The 22,289-nt window shown below is 40.8% G+C and overlaps 1 protein-coding gene across 6 annotated transcripts in view; it reads left to right on the plus strand.

The window, feature by feature from the left end:
- mdn1 (midasin AAA ATPase 1) overlaps positions 1–22,289 on the plus strand; it is a 168,921-nt gene that overhangs the window by 13,552 nt on the left and 133,080 nt on the right. For 5 of the 6 annotated variants that reach the window (XM_052052117.1, XM_052052118.1, XM_052052120.1 and 2 more), the window contains exons 10-25: positions 378–556; positions 4,516–4,597; positions 5,512–5,607; positions 8,346–8,458; positions 8,932–9,083; positions 9,360–9,420; positions 10,163–10,374; positions 10,452–10,555; positions 11,121–11,265; positions 12,397–12,493; positions 12,571–12,684; positions 16,943–17,090; positions 18,208–18,315; positions 18,557–18,708; positions 19,684–19,862; positions 21,863–22,071. In XM_052052117.1, the coding sequence (XP_051908077.1) occupies positions 378–556; positions 4,516–4,597; positions 5,512–5,607; positions 8,346–8,458; positions 8,932–9,083; positions 9,360–9,420; positions 10,163–10,374; positions 10,452–10,555; positions 11,121–11,265; positions 12,397–12,493; positions 12,571–12,684; positions 16,943–17,090; positions 18,208–18,315; positions 18,557–18,708; positions 19,684–19,862; positions 21,863–22,071 (2,151 nt within the window). The remainder of the gene's footprint in view (positions 1–377; positions 557–4,515; positions 4,598–5,511; positions 5,608–8,345; positions 8,459–8,931; positions 9,084–9,359; positions 9,421–10,162; positions 10,375–10,451; positions 10,556–11,120; positions 11,266–12,396; positions 12,494–12,570; positions 12,685–16,942; positions 17,091–18,207; positions 18,316–18,556; positions 18,709–19,683; positions 19,863–21,862; positions 22,072–22,289) is intronic. The other variant, XM_052052119.1, reaches the window with a different exon arrangement.

Genomic DNA, 22,289 nt, shown 5'->3' on the forward strand with positions numbered 1-22,289 from the left:
CTTTTGAAAAATCCTTTTGTACCCCACCGTGCACAGATCATGACACATATAACAGCAACTGTTAATTCAACTTAAAAATCAATCAAAACTTGAACTAACAAGGCATTTGAGGCCTTCACATATGTAACCCCTTATCCCTGTTGGTGGGGCGGGGGGTGGGAGGGGGGTTGCCCCTCCTAGTAAGAGGTCCTCCCCCCAGTGGCGGATATCTCCAATGTTGAGCTCCAAATGTCAATGTAGTCCTGATACACCTTAAGTAAAGAAAACAAGACAAAGAATACCTACATGACAAGACAAGTACTGTATTGTATCTTTCCAACTTCACTCAGTGTTGTAACAGTGACCTTTATTTTATTTGATCTGTTCTGTGTTTTTAGGTGGTTATTAGCAAGTACCCAACCCTGACAATGGTGGCAGATCGTCTGTTAGACATCTACTGCCACCTCACCGGTGATAGACATTTGGACCCATCATCCTCTCAAAGCTCCAATGAAAACCAGCAGTCCAAGTCTGAGGAGATCTCCACTCGGCTGGAGAGTAGAACACTTTCCTTAAGGTGTGGTTCCGCCCACTATTCATTTCGAAAGCCCTCTTTAAGGGGAATTTATTCATGTTACACACACACACACACACACACACACACACACACACACACACACACACACACACACACACACACACACACACACACACACACTGGACGTACACTTCCGTGGGCATAATATATATAAATGGCTCTGAGAGGCTTTTTATAGGTCAAATTGTTTGCAAGCTGAGACTCATTAAATTTCATTTTAAAATTCAATGTTATTACATTTTTAAAAAATACTAAAAACCGAATTGAATTATAAAGCTGTGTTTCTCAATCTTTTTCGAGCCAAGGTACAAAGCGTTTGACGGAAAAGTGGTTAGGACTCCACGACTGTCCGTGTTTTATGTTATGTGTTGTGTTTATTATTTTACTTTATGTTAACTGTTTTGTAAAGCGCTTTGTTACAGCTGCCGCTTTTGTGAAAGCGCTATATAAATCAGCATGTATTGTATTGTATTGTATTGTATTTCTTTCATTGAAAAAAACCTGCGCCACATCATCAGGTGAAAATGTGAAAAAAAGCCTATTTTAAGAATGAAAGTGTTATATCGTTATTAGAAGCATTTTTAACATTGAAGAATAATTTTATATTATAACACCTTGAATAGGAATCAAATATTTTATCATCTGTAATATATTCTCACTCGGTGTGATAAATGGTTTGGATGAACACAGATCTGAGATCCTGGCAGCAAACGAAAGACACACAAAGCTCTTCCTCCACAGCTCTCTCTTTCTCTGTTTTTAGTTTTTACAGCAGTCAGACTATTTCTTTAGCTGCTTCGGGTCCGAACATCTCATTTACAATAGCTTTGCAGGCGGGAAGTATTAATTGCTCTGCCGGTGAGACTTTTTTGATTTAACCACAAGTTCACTGGCATGGTAACTTGCTTTCAGGGCTCTCTCATTTACCTTTGCAGATTTTCTCAGGCACGTTGCTTGTTTCTCCATGTGTTTACGCAAGCGAACACAATATTCCACATTTTTGTTTAGAAGTAAAGGTTGTTTTGTTTGGAGATGGAGTTGAAGCCTACTTAGGACCATAGCGCTGTTTGAGACGTTTTCACCTCATACTAAGCACAACGGAGTTGGTGCCATTGCAGCTCCGGTAAAAGTAAATCCAAATGAAAGATGGCTTTCGTTGTAATGCCTCACGCCAGAAACTTCGCTTGTCTCGAAGCACAAGGTGATTAGCTAGCTGCTGCTGCTACCGACTGGTATGGAAGAGTACTACACGATTACTCTGCCGGGCGATAGACTGCGCAGGCATACAAATTGGATAATTTCCCGCCGCACATCTGACACTATCATGTGGCACACAAGTGTTTGAAAAACACTTATATAGTATATACCAGGGGTGCCCAAACTTTTTGGATCGAAGATCTACTTTTCGATCAACTAACCTCCCGGGATCTACCCTGACCGACGCACACACACACTCTCGCACACGCACACGCATGCCATGATGAGAAACAGCCTGAAACTGAGGCATGCGAAACTCTCGTAGCTCGCACGTACCGTTTTAAAGTGCTTCCCTGGGCCCTCCTAGATTCCTATTCTTTGCCCGTGCCCTCGGTGAATTGCACACGAAGCAAACTCTGAATGAGAATAATGACGATAAAAGATGCAGCGCAACGGTTCTAATCAAAAGCTGCAATTGCAGACTGCCGAGAGCTAACAACTTCCAGTGACGCAATCACGCGCCACCGTAAATTCAAGATTTATCTGCTTTATTTTATTTTTTAAATATTTTTTGGTGAAAATAAGACTGATAAGATGATTAGTGTGCAGTGTACATTAACCCCAAAAATATATTACTAACATGTACAAAGACACACAAATGGTTGTTTGTTTGTTTTTTTCTCCACGACACTCCTCGGATCTACTTGGGACCGGTCTTAGATCTACCGGTAGATCAGGATCGACCTAATGGGCACCCCTGGTATATACATTGTGTACTATATAGACAAATTCTGTCTTACATAAATTACATTTTAAAACTTATATCTTAATGATTTTTTAGAGAGTACAGGATGCCAAAATAAAAATAAATAACCTTATGTAGATGGTGGAGGAGGTGGATGGAAGAGTTCTGGAGAGGCTGCTGAGGTGGAAGGCATTGACCATTGACTGCTCAATACCATTTGCATGTGCGACATGAATCATCTTCTCAATAACGTCCAATTTTTTGACAATGGCAAGCTTTGTTTCCATGGAGATTGCCTGGCGTTTTCTACCACGACCACTAGCAATCATCGCTTGCATTATGCTTATTGCTGCCACCAGCACTACCATTAGTTTTATCAGCCATGCTAAATAAAGTTTACTTGTATTGAAACATAAATTGTCCAAGGACATGCACACTCAGATATGTTCATAGAGACAAGTGGCAGAACTAACTGGGGTTCCTCAGAGGGGATCGAGCCTTTTCTGTTGCCAGTTCTTCCCTCTGGAATGACCTTCCATTAAATCTTCCACTTTTAAAACTCATTTGAAAACTTCGTTATTCCTTGGCATTCGACCCAAAATGAGACCTACACTGTTCTGTTGTCTACTGTATACGTATGAGTATCATTAATTTGTTTTGATTTACTCTTTTCACTTTCTTTAGTTGTATTATTTTATGTTATGGAAAGTGTTTCGTTACAGCAGCAGCTGTTGTGAAATGTGCTATATAACAACGGTCCCCAACCTTTTTTGCCCCACGGATGTCAGCCAATATTTTCAGGGACCGGCCTTTAAGGTGTATCTGATAAATACAACAAAATAACTGATCATTTCAAAACATAATAACACTAATTATGACACGAGGAACATCCTATCTGGCCACAACACTCTGGTCGCTATGGTAACGTTTAAACGTGCCTTCAAAATAACACGCCGCAAATGCAAAGTGCATGAACAATACGACTCACCATCGCCGCATGTTATGCAGAGTGGGCATAACGGGGGAATCTCCCGTTGAGATAAATTATTCATTCATTCATTCATCTTCCGTACCGCTTGATCCTCACTAGGGTCGCGGGGGGTGCTGGAGCCCATCCCAGCCGTCTCCGGGCAGTAGGCGGGGGACACCCTGAATCGGTTGCCAGCCAATCGCAGGCCACACATAGACGAACAACCATCCACGCTCACACTCACACCTAGGGACAATTTAGAGTGTTCAATCAGCCTGCCATGCATATTTTTGGAATGTGGGAGGAAACCGGAGCTGAGATAAATTAATTTAATTAATTTTAAGTAGGACTCTTGATACTGTCTTTTAAATGTAGCCTTCTTTTTCTTGAAAGTTGGATTCTCTTCTGTCTCCTGGCTGGACCTTTTCCCCTTCCCAAAGAAACGTTCCAAAGATGTTTGTTTATTACTCATTTCCTATCTGCCGGGTTTCATTTTAGCAGTAACCTATGACGTAACCGAGAAGCATGCCTTGATCTGCGTCAAAATTGACATACTGTAGACGTTTGTAACAGAGTATCCGTTAATTTTTCAAAATAAAACATAATTCAGAGATCAAAATAAATAAAACAGAAGTAATGTAAGTTATTTACATGACTGCTGTCAGGCTGATGAATAAAAAATAACAATCATAATAATAATAATAATTTTTATCCATTTGTGTTCATATTGTATTTAATTGAAAGATGTTTGTTGTTTTTTTTTCTCTCTTTCTCCTTTCTTCTTTCTACATGCATTCTTGCTGCTGGAGGCTGTAAATTTCCCCATCGTGGGACGAATAAAGGGATATCTTATCTTATCTTATTCTTTCTGTGCGGCCTGGGGTTTGGGGACCACTGCTATATAAAATTGTATAATGTTAGAAGATAGTAAATACATTGACTCCCTTCATGATTATATAAATGTGGCCCACCTGTTATTTCATTGCTGCACATCTCTTTATGGCAATTTGTGTCTTCATTCCCTAGAGATTTGCTGAAATGGTGTGAGAGGATCAACGTCAACTTTAACGGCACTTCTTCCGCCACTGCCCAGCATGTGTTTCAAGAGGCAAGGGACTTCCATCACAATTTTTAATGTGACAAAAGTCAGTTTACAGAAAGTTTCCATGTTTTTATTTAATTGCTTACCAGAGGTGGGCAAACTATGGCCCGCGGGCCAAACCCGGCCCGTTGGTCTTTTTAATCCGGCCCGCCAAAGGTTGGTACACAATTAAGGTTCGATGTCAACGACTGCATTCATTTCATTTGGACTTGTAATGACAGGCATTTCAACGCCAGGTGGCACAGTTACTTGAAGTTGCAGAGCATAGGGAGGAAGGGGGAGACGATACGGAAGCCCGCAGTAGCGCCAAGTCAAGCAAATCCCGTTCGATACGACGGAATAATGTACTCTTAAAGTCTGAAAAAACGTGCCAAAAAATGCAAAATACTGCTTTTTAAATAAAGAAATCCAATTAATATTATGTCGAATTTAGTTCACCCTTTTGATCCGGCCCTCCATAATATTTTCTGGTTCTCATGTGGCCCTATGCAAAAAATAATTGCCCACCCCTGGCTTAGACTGTTATGGTCGCTTTTCCAAACATGTTTTAAATGGTACACAAGTAGAAAAAGAGATTAAGAGTTTTATTTGCTTGTTATTTAGCTTCCACGTATGAAAGCAATATCTTTGTTCCTCTCTCTGGAATGACCTCCCACTGAACATTCGGCAAGCCTCCTCGCTGCCCATCTTCAAAACCCTCCTCAAAACTCACTTGTATTATTTGGCATTCGACTCAGCACGACTTAGATTTGTTCTTGGTTTTACTGTTTGGTGCTTTCTACTGCCTTTAGTACCGATTTGTCTTACTGTTTATTGTGCATTTTAAATTGCTCCATGTACAGCACTTTGTATGCAGCGATGGCTGTTTGAAAGTGCTCTATAAATACAGTTGACTTGACTTGACTTTCTATTTCAATCAGGCTCTAGACTGCTTCACAGCAATGATGTCTCACCCTGAAAGCCAACTGCGGATCGCTGCGATAATTGGAAGCAAGCTCAATATCTCCAAAGAAAAGGTATTTCAAGCAAAGTTAAAAAAAAAAAGAACACAGGTGAATATACACAGGTAATCAAAAATGTGTACACTCTTTGAGCGAGAACACAGAACAATAACGTCCCATTTTTTTTCTATGAATTTTTTTTCCATTTACATGCTTACACTCTGGAACTTCTCAGTCTTTTTTTCATCTCATCACCCCCCACCCCCCTCAACCCACCCCTACACACACACACACATTAACACTAAGTGTTTGGCAAACACGTGACAATAGTTGCAGCCTTACTTTGCGTCTTTGATTTGCTTTAAAATCCCGCACTTTTGTAGCACAAGTGTTTTTGCAGGGAAATCCATCTCATAGCTCCTGTGTACTGTTGTGAAATGCCGCTCCAGATTCGTTTTCTTCACTAAAGCCATCGTTTCATTGAAAATCAAACAAACAGGCTTTGAATGAGAATTTAAAAAATAATCTGGCTCCCACTCAGGGTGATAATGGTAGTTCTTGGATCATTTCCTCTCAGCCATGTTGATTTTTCGGGGTGATAACCGCTGTAATCGCGAGCTGCTAACTACTGTTAATAGCGGTCAACTTCCAGCAGCGTTTCCAACACATCGGCAAGGAAAGTAGCTATTGGCTGTCCTAAACGTTGCTCAGTGATGTCATCAGCGCGTGTGATTTACTTGGGGGCGGGGGGGGGGGGGGGGGGGGTTCTAATCATTTTTTCTTCTGTAATTTTTATTTGTTTTTTTAGTTTATTTCAGACAAGGAAAAGTTTTACATTTACATCCAGCCCAGATTCTAAACCTGGCGCTTCATTTGGAGGAGGGGCCACAACGGCTCCCGGCGCTGCTCATTGAAAACAACGTGCTTTCACCACACAGACTCCAAAAGTCTCCAATAACACCAGAAAAAGTCACTAGATTCTTACAGTAAAAGTCCTCTACAACGAAATCATTTTGCAGCAAGACATTTCTCACAACATGGGGTTTTTCACTGTAGAAAATTTGATCTCAGATGTAAACACACTCACACACACGCACACACACAAACGTATGTGTACTTTATTTTTATTCCAGTAGAGCACAAGTATGAGCACACACTTATTTGACACTTCATATAGTCAGTGTAGAAAGGAAAAGAAGGGAAAGAAATTGCGAAATTTACCATCAGCATTCACTTAAATCAATTTCTTGGATGTCTTTTATTTTGCTTCCTCCGTCTTTCATTTTGATCACTTTTACCCACTTTAACCCTCCAGCGTCGGAGCACTTCTTGTCTTAGCTGCTTGACATCCAAAGGTCCGTTTTGTAGCCATTTTAGTAATGCAACATTCATGCTGCACCTGAATCTAACAATGACAAATACTCCCTGGACCCGGTGGCCTTTCTTTCCACCATCTCACTGTCTCTACCCGACCTCCCCTCGATCGCCACCCAAGACGGCGTTGCTCAGCTGATGTTATGCAATGAACTTTTAAAGCTAGCCACGGGACGCTTCGTAATCCTCGATGGCCATTGTTAGCATGATGGAACTCACCTTCTCTCTAATTAGCGCTCCAGTTAGCATAAGGTTTTTAGAATGACAACAAGTAAAGCATTCCAGGAAAAGTTCGTTTATTTGACTGTCCGTTGAGCCACTAGCAATTTACATTGAGCAGCTAATCGGAATCATTCCACTCTATCTTCCACGAATCTAGCTACAGTATCGACACACATAGATAGGGTCCCTCTTGGCCAATCGAAGGCCAGGATGATGCTCGGTAAGCCAATGGCAGAGCAGCTAAGGATATGTTGCGTTCAGGAAATTCAGAGCTGTGTAAACCAGTGTGGTGGTTGCTTTTGCCGTTTCCAAACGAAGCAGTAAAGGTCGCTGTTGGATTAAACTTTGTTCTAGTGAATCTCTTTGCGTGGCAAGAGCAGAGGAAAAGATTTTGTATAACGCAACAGGGTTTTTTCGTTGTAAGGGGGGCAGGAGAGTGGGAATGGTGTCGGTTTCGTTGTAGAGGAGTTTCACTGTACTAGTCACTTTTCTGAAAAAAGGGTTGCGCGAGAGGATCGGAATACTACAATAAATGCAATTACATACATGCATATAACAGTTAACATAAAGTAAAATAATAAACACAACACACAACATAAAATATTGTAACGTATATATTTTGATGCAATTTTATGCTTTAGAAAACAATTTGAATTTTTTGGTTGGGTGATTTGGAATGGATTGGGGCATTTACATGGGAAATGCGCCTCTACTTCCAAATTTTCTACTGAAGAAATTTCTTCCACAACCAATTAATTTTGTAAATAGCGGTACCACTGTACGTAGTATGGGATGTACAGTACTCTGCAAATTATTTTCTTGCAGTACCATCATTTTTGTTTAAGCCTGATGAAACCATCAGGTTTTTTTTAATAATCTTTTTGAACCGCAATTCAATAGTAATGTCTTGTTTTCATTGGCTGATTTTTATCTAGCTGTCTCTCTACCGCTCCATTTCGTCACCTTTTTTCCATTTCTTTCTTTCTTTCATTATCAGAGAAGTACCAACAACTTCATCCATGCGTGTAAAAGTGGTGCTGCCAACCAAATTTGGGACTGACTTTTTTATATTCACAATTAAGTAGAATACCGTAAATAAAGCATACAGAACTTTTGTTTTAAAACAACGAACATTCTCAATAAGACCTTTAGTTTCTGTTCAATATAATACACAGGTATACATTGTTGGAAACACATTTTTTTCCCGTTGCTTCTAGGTGCAACACTTCTGTCAGATGTATCAACCTGCCATCTCGTTGGCTGAGCATGAGACCTTGGTGGGTCGAGTGAGTCTAGTTCGAAAGCAGACTGAAACGGTGCAGCTTGTAATGTAAGTGGCTCATTTACACGGCAACCCCTTTTGCCGCCTCTGTCTATGCGTTTGCTAATGAATCATGGGGAAAAATCTGCTTTTTCCTGGGTTAAAGTTGATGTACAGGTTAATGCATGCGGCTAGTTTGTTTTTATTAAATCACATTGTGCATACAAAAGTATACTACAAACATAGAGCCTCACGTATGAACACAAAATGAAAGTGGATATTTTCTTTTTGAAAGAAAGTCCAATTACTAGTTATTTTTGATAAAACTTTCTTCATTATGTGAGCAAATGAAACATTTTGTAAAGCCTGAAAACAGCTGAATTTAAGTATAGTAAGGTTGCGAAACTTGGAGGGGACTACAGATATGCATTTTGAGCCCAACACCTTGGGTACCACAATTGCTGAATTGGCCAATTTTAAAAAACATTGCTAGATTTCTTCTTATCTGACTATATTTGATCAATGTTTTTTATTGTTATTAGCAGTGATCACCAGACTTTTGCTGCTACTCGTCCAGCTGCTGTTCTACTAGAGCGACTGGCTGTGTGCATTGCTAAACAGGAGCCTGTTCTGTTAGTGGGAGAGACTGGGACGGGAAAAACCACCACCGTACAACACCTGGCCAGAATTACAGGTGACGAACTGGATCCACAAATGGAATAGCCTGGTTTTTAAACCATATAATCATCATCACATTTCACGATGAGAGCAGCTTTGACAATACAAACATGCTATGGTCACTTGTATTTATTCTTTTCCCAAAATCGATAACAAAACCCATTTTTGGACCTTGTGAAATGGGGGCTAAGCTAATGTTGCTACCTTGCTGGCTACCTGCAGGTCCTGGCACAGCATTCTACCTCACTCACACCATTTTTACCTTGGTATTTGTGATTTATATTTTTTCCAGGGCATAAGTTGATGGTTGTAAACATGAACCAACAGAGTGATACTGCAGACCTCCTTGGTGGGTAAGTCGCACTAGTTACCACAGAAGCGGCCATTTTTCAGGAAGAAGCAAGGTATCCAAACCTTATTTAACTGACCAATGGGTGCATTTACATGCAGTCATCAACACCCCTTGTCACGGTGCGGTGTGTTGTAAAATAATAATTAAAATAACAGAGGTATTAAAACGGGACTAGAGAAGGATGTTTTAAATTTTTTTCCTTTAAAATGTCCTTTCAACAATGTTCTTCTTCTGCAGGGGTGTCAAATTAATTTTTGCCGTGGGCCAAATTTTAGTTACCGTTTCCCTTGGAAGGCCGTTATGGCTGAAACCAAATTAAAAAAAGTCAATAATAACGGTTTATTCAACTATAAATAAATAATTGTTATTATAGTAATTATATTTAATTATAAATAATAAATATATAATTATAAATAAATTGTGGCGCGAATAAAGGATATCTTATCTTATTGTTTAAGTTACCATAATGAGGGGTTTGGTTACATTAAAATGCGCACAAAATGTCTTTTATTTATTACATATGAGAATTTTAAATTTTGGTCTAGATTTTGGCAAGCATCATGCAAGTTGACATGCTTGATTTGCTTCCGTGGGCCACATAAAATGACGTGGCGAGCCGGATCTGGCCCCCAGGCCTTGAGTTTGATACCAGTGTAAGACTGTCGGGTCATCCGCACAGTTTTAGCGTATATGATAGTGTTTGTTTTTTTGCAACTTACTTCTCCCTTATCTGTCTAAATTAGGTACAAGCCAGTTGACCATAGGCAGATCTTACTTCCCCTGCGGGAGGCCTTTGAGGACCTGTTTTCCCAGACTTACTCCAGGAAGCAAAACCTAGCATTTCTAGGCCATGTGCAGACGTGCTTCAGGGAGAAACGTTGGCACGACCTTCTCAAACTCATGGACCACGTCTGCAAATCTTTCCTCACTAAAGAGTTGCAAGGAAAGCCAAATGGTAAAAAGCGTTCGTGTAAACAATTATAATTACTGCTCTTCCCTTTACTTTTTTTATCCCCTGCTTTTTATGCATAGCCGCCTTACTGCAAGAGAAGTGGGACTTCATGGCAACAAAATTGAGTCAGACTCGGCAGCAGATTCGAGCCTGTGAGACAGCCATGATCTTTGCTTTTGTGGAGGTAAAGAACTTGAGATCCAGCTGTCCATTTTTTTATTGCACATATCTTTTTTTCAGTGTTTCGGGTGAGTAGAAGTCATGAGGCAAAGATCAGATTCAGAACCATAACATATGTAATTTAACAATCACACTTATGATACATTCTCATGATTGTAGTCTCCTTTTAAGCCAACATACAAAGCCTACATAAAAATAAGTAAAACATTCATACTCAAAAGAGAAAAGCCTTGAAATATGAACCTTGTTTTTTCCTGATTACAATGAATTTCACATTCAAACCAATATGCTTGGGTGCCTCAGAAGCTGAGTGTATCGACTCCATCCATAATGACTTTGCTTGCGGCTGAAATGGTGGACATTTCGCACTCTGCTGGAGACCCAACAGAAATTGAACATCCTTGTCAGTGAGATGTTATTCCAATTTCTGAACACTGTTGAGGTGTCCATAAGCAAAACATCCAATCATCATTCTGCTTGCAGGCAAAAATAAATCATTGTTATGAAACATAAATTTGTCATCAAGTGTATCCTTTGTTTCTTTAGTTTCAAACGTTTTTTATTTAAAGGGAACATTAGCCAAGGCGGTGAAGAACGGCTATTGGATCTTACTAGATGAGATCAATCTCGCAGCATCAGAGACCCTAGAGTGTTTGAGTGGACTGCTTGAGAGCAGTGCTGGATCCTTAGTTCTGTTGGACCGTGGAGATTTAGGTAAGCTTGTTTTTTTTAAGTGATACTTGAGGTGTTAATTCTGCATGTTGTTGTTCTTCTACTTATTATTATTCTTACATTGTTATTCTGATTCTTATTATTGTGAATAATAAATGTTTATAGATGCCTTTGTAAACAAACAAAGTAAGGCAGAAAAATAAAATTGTTCTGAAAGTCTACAGTTATGTCAATTTGACAGTGATCAGTAGTCTATAAGTATGTCTTTGCAAATTCAACGGACATGTTTTTAGTTATCAATAATCTAATTATTAAAGTAGACCACAACAAATTGGTCTTGTAGAAGAAATATCCTGCACGAATAATTTGAGTAATGACTAATACTTTGCAGCTTCATCTGTTTTATTTTAGCTACCTCCCCTTGTCTAAATTCACTTCACATTCTCACGCACATGGCCACGTTGCTAGCTTGTGTCTAACTAGCTAGCTGATTGCTAGCTAGTGTCACATGTTGCTTATTGATGTTTACAGACTGACCTGTGATGACTATGTTACCATTATTTTATTATCCTTGGGAAGTTCGATACTTCTCTGTGTGCCCTTAAATTCCTGTTGGACGTTGACCGGAGTGTCATTTTGGTGATGCACAGTAAATTCATACAACACTTTTGTAACTCATTCAGTACCAGCCATGTACCTGGGGTTGAATGTGTGGAGTCTGAAAATACATAAAAATGTCTTTGGGAGTGGTATGTCCAATTATGTATGGAATTTGTGAGATGTATCCATCTCTAATCCCTCCTCTGCCATTGACTCCAGCTGTCAACAGATTTGAACCTGGACTTGAAAGCAGTCACATTTGGAGCTGTCTTCACAATCCCAACAAATTTCTTCAAAACCCCCATTATTGTTCAATGACTCTTTTTGTCCCAAAACACTAACATTGTACTTCAAACAATCTGGGAAACTTCTCGACCCAAGTATTCCATCAGTGACTTAATATCTTTGGGTAGAGGCAAAGAATCCATTCTCAGAGTGACAAACCTCATCATGTCTACCAGCTCCACTTTGTCAGCCTCATTTTCCTGCAAATGCTCACAATAGTAAAGTTAAATTTAGAATTTAATATTCCACTACATTTATGGCTTTTTTTTCTTCTTGGTTTTGCTCTAGCTGCTCTTATTCGACACCCAGACTTCAGAATATTTGCCTGCATGAACCCAGCTACTGATGTGGGTAAAAAAAACCTGCCCCATGGCCTTAGGAACCGGTAAGGTGGTGCAGACATGTGAACGCAAACCATACTAACACTTAATTGCGATGAACTTTAATGTTTTATCCCTGCAGGTTTACAGAGCTGTATGTGGAGGAGCTGGATAATGAGGGAGACCTGCGGATCTTGGTTTCAGTCTACCTAAAAAAACTGAATCCCCACAGGAGTGTAATCGATGGAATCATAAGGTTAAAACAACTTCATACACACTTTGAGAAATCCAAAAATAATTACCTGCGGGTAAAGGTTTATTGTATATCAGTTTGGCTTGTTCAAAAATGATCCCAAAGGAAATCCTTTTCTGTTGTTTAATGCAGGGCCCAGGGGCTTTTACTCAACCAGGCAGGGAAACAAGCTCCCGAGCTGTTGAGTAAAAGCACCTGTGTTTAAAGCCAAACTATGACCGTTTTTGCTTTCTAGACCTGGACTTTACACCTCTGATGAAACAGGAGTCATGGACTGCACTTCCCAATTACTCAGTTCATCACCTAAGGGGTGTTTACACGGCACACATTTGCTCCGGCGCTGCACCAATGTATTTTGTTGCGATATATTTTACACCGCAGCAAATTGTGTGGAGCGTTCACACGTACAAAGCCGCTGAGCGTGTCGGCACCGGCACAGCGTCGGTGCAGCCCCACTTGCGTTCACACGGCAGTTTCTGCAGCGGAGCAAAACGACAGAAAATAAACTAGCTGTCGTGTTGGTTCTTTTTAAAACATATACACAACTCGAGCGACTACCGGACTGGCACGTCCTTCTCTGTCTCCGTGCCTTCTGCTCGAGACTGACCGCCCCCGTAAACGTAAATCAACGATGACTTCAAAGACACTCAGAAAAGCAAACGCGTAATGCGCCAAACAGAAAATCAAGAGAGGAAATCACTAAATAAATTATATGGGGTGCGGGGGGTTGTGAACACGCAACATAGGAACAAACTACACAAACAACTCTGAGACAGTCCAGTCTCCTACAAAAGGAAAGATGTTACCAGCCAGTCTTGTGTCGTTATTAAACAAACACATGACGGAAGTCCGACAGAGCACGAAAGCAACGCATTCTCGGCGTACGTAATCAACTCTTCACAAGCATTTGCTCTGGAGCAAATTTAACTCATTTGCATTCACACGTGCAAATTTACATCGGAGCTGCTTCGCAAACGATTATTTGATCTGGAGCAAATTTTTAACCACCTGCCTGAGGTGGATCAAATTTGCTCCGGTGTAAGCTGTTTGCCGGGGCTACGCCGGCGCTAATTTGCACGTGTGAACGCTATACTGGGACACCGGACCAAATCTTGCCGTAAGAACACCCCTATAGACGAGATATCTTCAATCCTGTTCCTCGAAGGCCAGTTTGCTAGATGTTTTCCCACCCCACCTTGCTGCAACACGTTTGATTCAAATGATCAGGATCGTTATCCAGCTTTGCAGCCCTTGCTGAGGGCCATCGAGGAACACGCTGATGGCTGCTGATATAGACGGCTAAAAACAAAAAATAAATTAGTAATAAATCAAGTTTACCAATCTCAAATTAGTAACATCACATGCTAACTGATGGATAAAGTAAGATGATGCCTGCTTGTGACGTATCATTTTTCTATTTAAATAACGTTTAAGTGCCAGCGGTCATACGACTCTTGGACCTAACGTCAATTAAATGTGGAGGAGCACATTTTTTTGTCTTGGGGTTCATTCCCAGGCATCCTCCGACATCCCAGGCCTCGAGGTCTCTTATCCTGCATATTTTAGACGTCTCCAACTTCCAACACACCCGATTCAAATGTAGTATTAGTATCCTTATCAGGCTCCTGCTGAGCGTGTTGATGAATGATCATTTAAATCAGGTGTGTTGGAGGAGGGAAACATCTAAAACCCTCAAGGACCGGAGTTGGTGACGCATGCATTAAAAGCACGTCCAAATGTAACCATTTTATATTTGAACGATTGACAGCTTTGCATGGATTTATTTTAATTTGGCATGGCTCAAGTAGCCACACACTACCGTTGGTGTGTGTGCTCGAATCTCAAGAGACATATAATTCAAAGTAAACCCCTTTATTTGTAGAAGGCAGCACATATCCATCAGATAGACACTTCTTCACACGTGCTCCCACACGCGACGACAGTCGAAATGACACAAAATGCACATCGCATGTACATGCCACACCGCCGCCCCCGCGCAGTGAGTATTTTAAACCTTGCGAGGCAAAAAAGATGAAACATGATGGATCAGGGGTGCCCAACCAGTTTTGACCAAGGATCAACTTTTCAAGTAACTGACCTCCCACAATCGACCCACATACTGCACGCGTAACCACACGCATGCCATGGTGAGCAATGGCTATCATGGCCCAGAACACGAATGAAACTAAAAAATAAAGTCGATACAAGAGCTTGTGAGTTGGAAAAAGGAATCGGCTCCTACCTTAGTCGAGACCTGACGTGGTGGCATGGGACGCGCTTTGGCAGCGTCTTCAGGGCAACAACTTTACTATCGTAGCTCACCTGTATCGTTTTAAAAGTTTCTCTTGGGACTTCCAATTCCCATTCTTTGCCGGTGCCAGTGTGAATTGTACATGAAACGAACTTGGAATGAGAATAATAAAAATAAAAGGTACCGTATTTTCACGACTATTCGACGCACCGTACGGTTAGGCGCAGTCTCATTAATGGGTGACATTTCTGTATTTTACACATAGACAGACCGCACTGTTCCAATGGGCGCAGTTTTACAATGGTAAAACATACGCCAGCTTAAACATATGGCATGCATGCGCGCACGTTAGCTTGAAGCATACGGTAGCATGCCAAGACATACAGATACAAGCTAAAAACCCGTTTTTAAAAAGGCAACGAAAGCAGAACTGAGTTCGGGTGTATTTTATTTAGCCATCGTACAATGTTCTCACGTTTTTCGATCAATCATCACCCAGAAATCCATCAAAGTTCTCATCCTCTGTATCTGAAGCAGAGGACTGCACATCCCAGTTGTCATTGAACGCATCACATGCTATTGTGAGTTGCATTTGAAAGTAAAGAACAGAGCGAAACATGGTGGCAGCGCGTGTGTGTGTAGAAAGAATTGAACAATTGTGCAAGTACCGTAATCCATCAAAAATGCCGCGTTCCGTCTCGTTGTTGCGTATTGTGGCGTAACTCGCCCAGCGCTACCTCTCACTCTTTGTAAAGTTGTGTTTGCCATCGATCATCCATTGTTCCCATGCCGTTCGCAACTTTACTTTGAACGCCCGGTTGATGCCAATGTCCAGCGGTTGGAGTTCTTTAGTCAAGCCTCCGGGAATAACGGCAAGCTCAGAGTTCATTTGCTTGACTTGTTTTTTCACCGCTGCTGTGAGATGGGCACGCATCCCAAAAGCATAACCGGTGGCTTTAAGTTTGAACTGAGCTTCGTAGGCGTGTCTCTTTATCGAATTTATTTTCAGGGGTTCTTAGAAACCAAAACCGGAGTTGTTTTGCAACAATGCACATTGCCACACTCTATAGAAGTGTTGGTACTGGCTTGCGGCGTCCCTTTAGCGTCCACTTACACGCCCACCCTTCACCATTGGCGGGCTGCTCCCCAGCTTGCCTGTCCTCTCTCTCTCTCTTCCTTCCCCCATCCATATATGTGTATATATACACGCCCATCCTTCCCTGATTGTCCGACTTCTTTCCCGCATGCCTGGCCACAGTCACTTCCGCCTTTTCGCTATATAAACAGCGTGTCGGCTGTCAGTCAGATTTTGGAACTCAGCGCATACAAAGGACGCTCCGCACCATAAGGTGTCCTGTCCATTTTGGAGAAAATTTAAGACTTTTAATGGCGCCTTATAGTCGTGAAAATACGGTATATGGCAACAGCTCTAATCGCGAGCTGCAAGTGCAGACTGCTGACTGCTAATAACTTTCAGTGATGCAGGTAACGCGCCACCATAGGTTAAAAGTGACTTGCTCTGTTGTATTATTGTATTTTTTAAATACTTTTTTTGTAAAAGTGAAACTGAGAGAATGCTTATGGTGGCGTGTGCACTAACACAAAAATGTAGAATATTGATAACGTGCACACAGACACACATCAATTTAAAATATATACAGTATATTTCCCTACACCCCCACGATCGACTTGGGACCAGTTCACGGGCTACACGATCGACCGGTTGGGCACCCCTGTGCTAGATAGTGGCCTCAATGTCTTGTGAGACAGAAACCTCACTTAAAGCTAGTGGTCCAGCAGTATGCCTGCTCTGAAGCCCCCATCTGTCTCCCACCCACATAAATAGTTGGGGTTTTCACACTCCTCAGGCTGGTGTGTTCTAATCAAGCCTTGTTGCACGAACTAATGAAGACTTTTCGGATGAGAGGCCTTTCGTCTCAAAATTCAATTTTGATCATACCTTCATTATTTTTGCGCATCATATTCATGTACTTCTATCTGTATGTATAGTTTTTACCTGGCAGTGAGAAAAGAGGCTACCTCACACCTTGTGGGCGGAACCGGTCAAAGACCCCACTATAGCCTGCGCACACTATGTAGGGCACTGAAGTATGTGGCAGCGAACCCATGCAAAATTGTGCAGCGCTCACTTTATGAGGTAAGAAGCCAGTGAACATGAATTCACCAAATGTACAGTGGTACCTCTACTTAGGAACGTCTCTTCATGCAAAAATTTCAACTTTCAATTTTCAACAGGAAAATATTGCCTCTAGTTATGAAAGAAATTTCAAGATATGAAAGGTAAAAATACAGTATGAGTTGCTACTCACAGCGTTGAGCTTCCTGAACGCAAAATACTTATAGCTGCTCTGCCATTGGCTATTACCGAGCATCATCGTGGCATCCCATTGGCAAAGGGGGGACCTACCGTGTGTGTCGATAGAGAGATAGGTGTGTCGCACCGTCCTCGGCATTCGCCTCTCGGGCCATGATGTCTTCCAATAGTTTTACGTACCGGTAAATGTGAATCCCCTGACAAAGTGTTCACCAGTCGGGTGTTCGCTCACTCTGCTGATGTTTGCCGTGGACATTGGAATTTTGAAATCTGACAAAAACAGAGGTCCTTTGGTCAGTTGTTTACGAAACGCCAGGCAAAAAACACTTCTGAGAAAGAAAATGAAGAAAAGAAAAGAAACCCTTTATTTGTCTCACAATGGAGAAATGTAGCAATTTACAGCAGCAATAATTATGAAAAAGAAAGTTCAAAAACAAAACAAGTATTTGCATGCACACAAAAAACAATTTAAAAAAACTAAATGCAAAAAACGATGAACGCAGTTAAAAATTAAATGCCCATTTTTATTCTTGATTCTTTGCTTTTTACATTGTGCACAACTCTCATTTATTGTCCAATAATCAAATTTGTCACATGTATTTGTTACATATTTTGATGCGTTTTTATGCTTTAGAAAACGTTTGTCTGAATTTTGGGTGAGGCTTGGAACAAATTAGGGCATTACATGGAAAACGTGTCTCTACTTTTGTAAGTAGAGACACGAGATTTTCTAGTGAAGAAATTTCTTCCGGAACCAATTAATTTCGTAAGTAGAGATAACACTGTAATTGAAACACTAGACTTGTTCACTTTTTGTTGTTGAAGGCTTCAAAGACTAGCTGTCTATTTATTATCTCTGCTTTTATTGACTTTGGTGTTAAGCAGCTCAACCGCCCGATATCTACTTGCACCTAATCGTCCACTAACTGAATGTTTGCAGGGTTTCTGTCTCAGCTTTCTAACTCAGCTCGACAGAATGTCCCATCCTGTGGTCCAGAAACTGGTTTGTCAGCACATTCTCAAAGGAAACACCAAGTGTCTCAATCAAGTAAGAATTCCGAGAAAGTTAAATAGCTTCGCTGTAATGGCAATCAGTCACTGTAAAAGGGAAGATTGAGGCTGATGTTGGGGATTTATTACAGAAGGGACTGAGTAGAATTGTTCCTTTTTACTCATTTACGTAATATTTTTTAAACTTTATTATCATTAAACTGTCTCTGCTTTGGTAAATAATTATTAATGCGGTTTCATTTATATCCAACCTTATTTGCTCTTTATATTTCTTTCAGCCCATTGTGGCTCCTTTAGGCAAACAATGTGTGGCAGTTGAGGGCTACTGGGTTTCACAGGGAGATTTGGAGCCAACTTTGGATCCCAGCTACATTCTCACACCCTCGGTCAAACTCAACCTACGGGACCTTGCAAGAGTGGTATCTGCAGGGTAGGTGCAGCGCATTCATAACGGTGCTTCAGTTTTTCCACATTTTACAGACAAGTTGATAAATGTGAAGCCTTTATTTGTTTCAGTTTTGATGAAGAAAAATTGCTGGTGTTTTGCGTTTACCAAGTGTCAAGATTTATACACCTGAGGTCAATAATGTTCAGATTTGTCATAACATTTAAATTTTATTTATTTTATTTTATAACATTCTTATTTTTTTGGTGTTCCTGCTGTAATCATCAAAATGAAAACAAATAAAGGCTTGAAATGTTCAGCTTTGAGTGTGTCTAACGAATAACAAAAAAGTTTCCCTTTTTAAACGAATTATTGAAATAAATGAACTTTACTTGGGTATTCAAAATTTTTGGCATAGGCCTGTGTGTCCACACACACACACACACAGGAAAAATTAGCTGCTGAATATGCAGGCGGAAGTTTTATCTCCACATTCATGATTATCCAATCACGTTGCGTTTGTGACGTCCAAAAATCATTTCTTTGACATTTTTGACAAAAATAGATCAGTGTATAAATTAATAAATTGTAGCATCATTTTTAATTTGGAAAACAAAGAGTTAATATTGTTGTAACCTTGTCATATAGCCGTCCGAAAGGAAAGCCTCGCAGATAAGCTTTTGGTGCCGCATATTTTTTTTGGTGTTCTCTAAATAAATGATACATTTTCTTCATGTTTTGATAAGAATTGAAATTTCCCAATGCATTATCACTAATGTAAGTATATCTTGAAGAATTTTGAGCTTTACTTACACAAAACACCAAACACAACTGTACGGTATATCTATATTCTCTGCTGTAACACTGTGGTTCTTACCCAAATTAAATGTGCCCCACCCAAAAAAAGGTCTACTAATTATGAATTATTTCTCAACCGTAGACAACTTTCTACAAATCATTCCTTACTGATTGGAAACAAATCGTCTGTTGTAAATTTCCTGTGTGCTTCATCCATAACAGAACTCACCCAGTGCTGATCCAGGGGGAAACCTCTGTGGGGAAGACAAGTCTAATCCGTTGGCTGGCTGCAGCGACTGGTAACCATTGTGTCAGAATCAACAACCACGAGCACACAGACATCCAGGAGTACATAGGATGCTATTGCTCAGATGACAAGGGCAAACTGGTGTTCACAGAGGGTAAGAGATCAGATCTGTCTACTGAAAGTCTGAATATGGAGTCACTTGAAATGTCAAAGGATAGCTGTCGATGTTTAGTATTTTTCCGGAGCTACCACTCATTTTTCCACCTTGACTAAAAAAAACAAAACCACAGTAACTCATCAATTCTCTTTTCTAGTTAATCAACCCTGTTTTTAAAGCTCCAGCAGGGAATCGGTCACAAAATGCGAGGAGTTTGCAACTCATTCAACTGTTCGGTGCAGGTTTTAGTCCATTACAACTGAATATTATAATGTAGCTGAACTTTTGTGCTGGATCCTGGATAGTGTATAGAACTGCCTGAACGTCTCCTGTGGCAGGCTGTGCTTCCTCAGCACATGTTGGAATTAAATCCTCTGCTAAGCCTTTTTGAGGATTGACTTGATGTTGGCCTTCCTCTTCAGTTCTTGGGAGACTGTAATTCCTTGAAAATTGAAATTGTCTTCTGTTGATACCAGTTAGCCAATTACAGTATGAGGGGTAGCAAGTTCACAATCATCTCTTCCTTAATGAGCCTGCTTAGCTCAAAGTTGTGTTGTCTGCAAACTTCAGTTTTGCTTGATGTTTGTTGACAGAGAAATCTATTTTTGTCCAGAATCTGTGAGAAGTGGCTGAACTTGTCAAAGTCGAGATGTGCTCCACTGCTTATTATTGAAGAATGGAAAAACGTAGAATCAAACTTTTTTGCCTGTTGGAAAAAGAGAGTCTATTATTGCGTTGGGTAGATTTGATGTATAAATAATGGTACAACAGGAACAAGACCCCAAGACACTTCAACTCCTCCACTTGGGGCAAGAACTCGTCCCCGGAGAGGGCACTCCGCCCTTTTCCGACTGAGGACCATTCTTTTTTCACATTTGGAGATGCTGATTTTCATCCCAACCGCTTCACATGTGGCTGTGAACTGCCCCAGTGAGAGTTGGAGAGCCCCGGTTGAAGAAGCCAACCGCACCACATCATCTGCAAAAAGCAGAGATCCAACACCGAGGCCACCAATACGGACCCCCTCAACACCAAGGCTGTGCCTTGACAAGATTATGAACAGATTTAGCATTGGTCTGTCGTGGTAAAGAAGGAGCTGAGCCAAAAGGCGAAGCTTTCAATTTACCGGTCGATCTACGTTCCAACCCTCACCTGGCTACAAGCTATGGGTCGTGAGAGAAAGAACGAGATCCCGGATACAAGCAGCCGAGATGGGGTTTCTCTGCAGGGTGTCCGGGCTCTACCTTAGACCCTGGGTCAGCAGTAGAAAATGAATGGATGGATAATTGTAGAACACAATTGTCTGTGGGTCTTGAAAATCAGTCAAAATACTCTGAAATTACTCTGTGAAAATAGATTTGAATGAGTCAATTATGGTGTGCTCGGCTTAGTGGACTTGAGTTTGTGCTAAATACTGGACCTTTGTGTGTGCCTAATACAGAGGAAATACACCACGCGGTGTAAACCAATGGTGAACCTCAAAAACGGGAAGACCAGATTTGAGTTTGCCAAGAAACACCTAAAAGGACCTGTGTAGTTTGGAACAACTTATGGACAGATGAGACACAGACCAACTTGTACCAGAATGATATTCATTGCTTCACAATGCAGATGGATTCCTCGAACATACTGTAAAAGCAGCCAAATCGTTTTAAAGGCAAAGAAGCGATATGTTCTGCAAAAGCCAAGTCAGTTACCTGACCTGAATCTGATTGAAAATGCATTTGACTTCCTGAGGACAAAACTGAAAGTACCCAAAGGACTATTTAATTTATGATTTTTCGTTGTTCACTTACCTTTTGTTCCCTTAAAAAGTTGAAGGCCCTTATAAACTGTTGTAATTTTGCTGTAATTTAATTTAAAGCTCAGGGTGCACTTACAGCACATCTTGGTTTCATTTTAAATCCATTGTACAAAGCTGGAATGCTGAAAATAGTTTCAATGTCCAAATAGTGATGGAGCTGACTGTCAGCTGCTTGTATTTGAATCACTTGCAGGCATTCTCATCGATGCCATGAAGAAAGGTTACTGGATCATCCTTGATGAATTGAACCTGGCCCCCACTGATGTTCTTGAGGCCCTCAACAGGCTGCTAGATGACAACAGGGAGCTTTTCGTTGTGGAGACACAGGAAGTCATCAAGGCTCACCCAAGATTCATGCTGTTTGCTACCCAGAACCCTCCTGGTCTCTATGGGGGTCGAAAGGTATTCCATGAAGATAATACTGACAATTATGGCCACATTTATTGGTACCCTGTGCTTCTGTCACATAATGCAACAGTTCAATGGTTGCAATTAATTATTCTTTGCTGTTCACGTTTATTTCACGGGGTTGCTTCGGGCGGAGAAAAGAAGGGGTTTCTCCTCTACCAGCAGAGAAAAAAAAGTTTGAACATCACAGGGGAATGTGGTGACCTGTGGTT

The sequence above is a fragment of the Hippocampus zosterae genome, chromosome 19, assembly GCF_025434085.1.
Source record: "Hippocampus zosterae strain Florida chromosome 19, ASM2543408v3, whole genome shotgun sequence".
In the NCBI taxonomy this organism is placed as follows: Eukaryota; Metazoa; Chordata; class Actinopteri; order Syngnathiformes; family Syngnathidae; genus Hippocampus; species Hippocampus zosterae.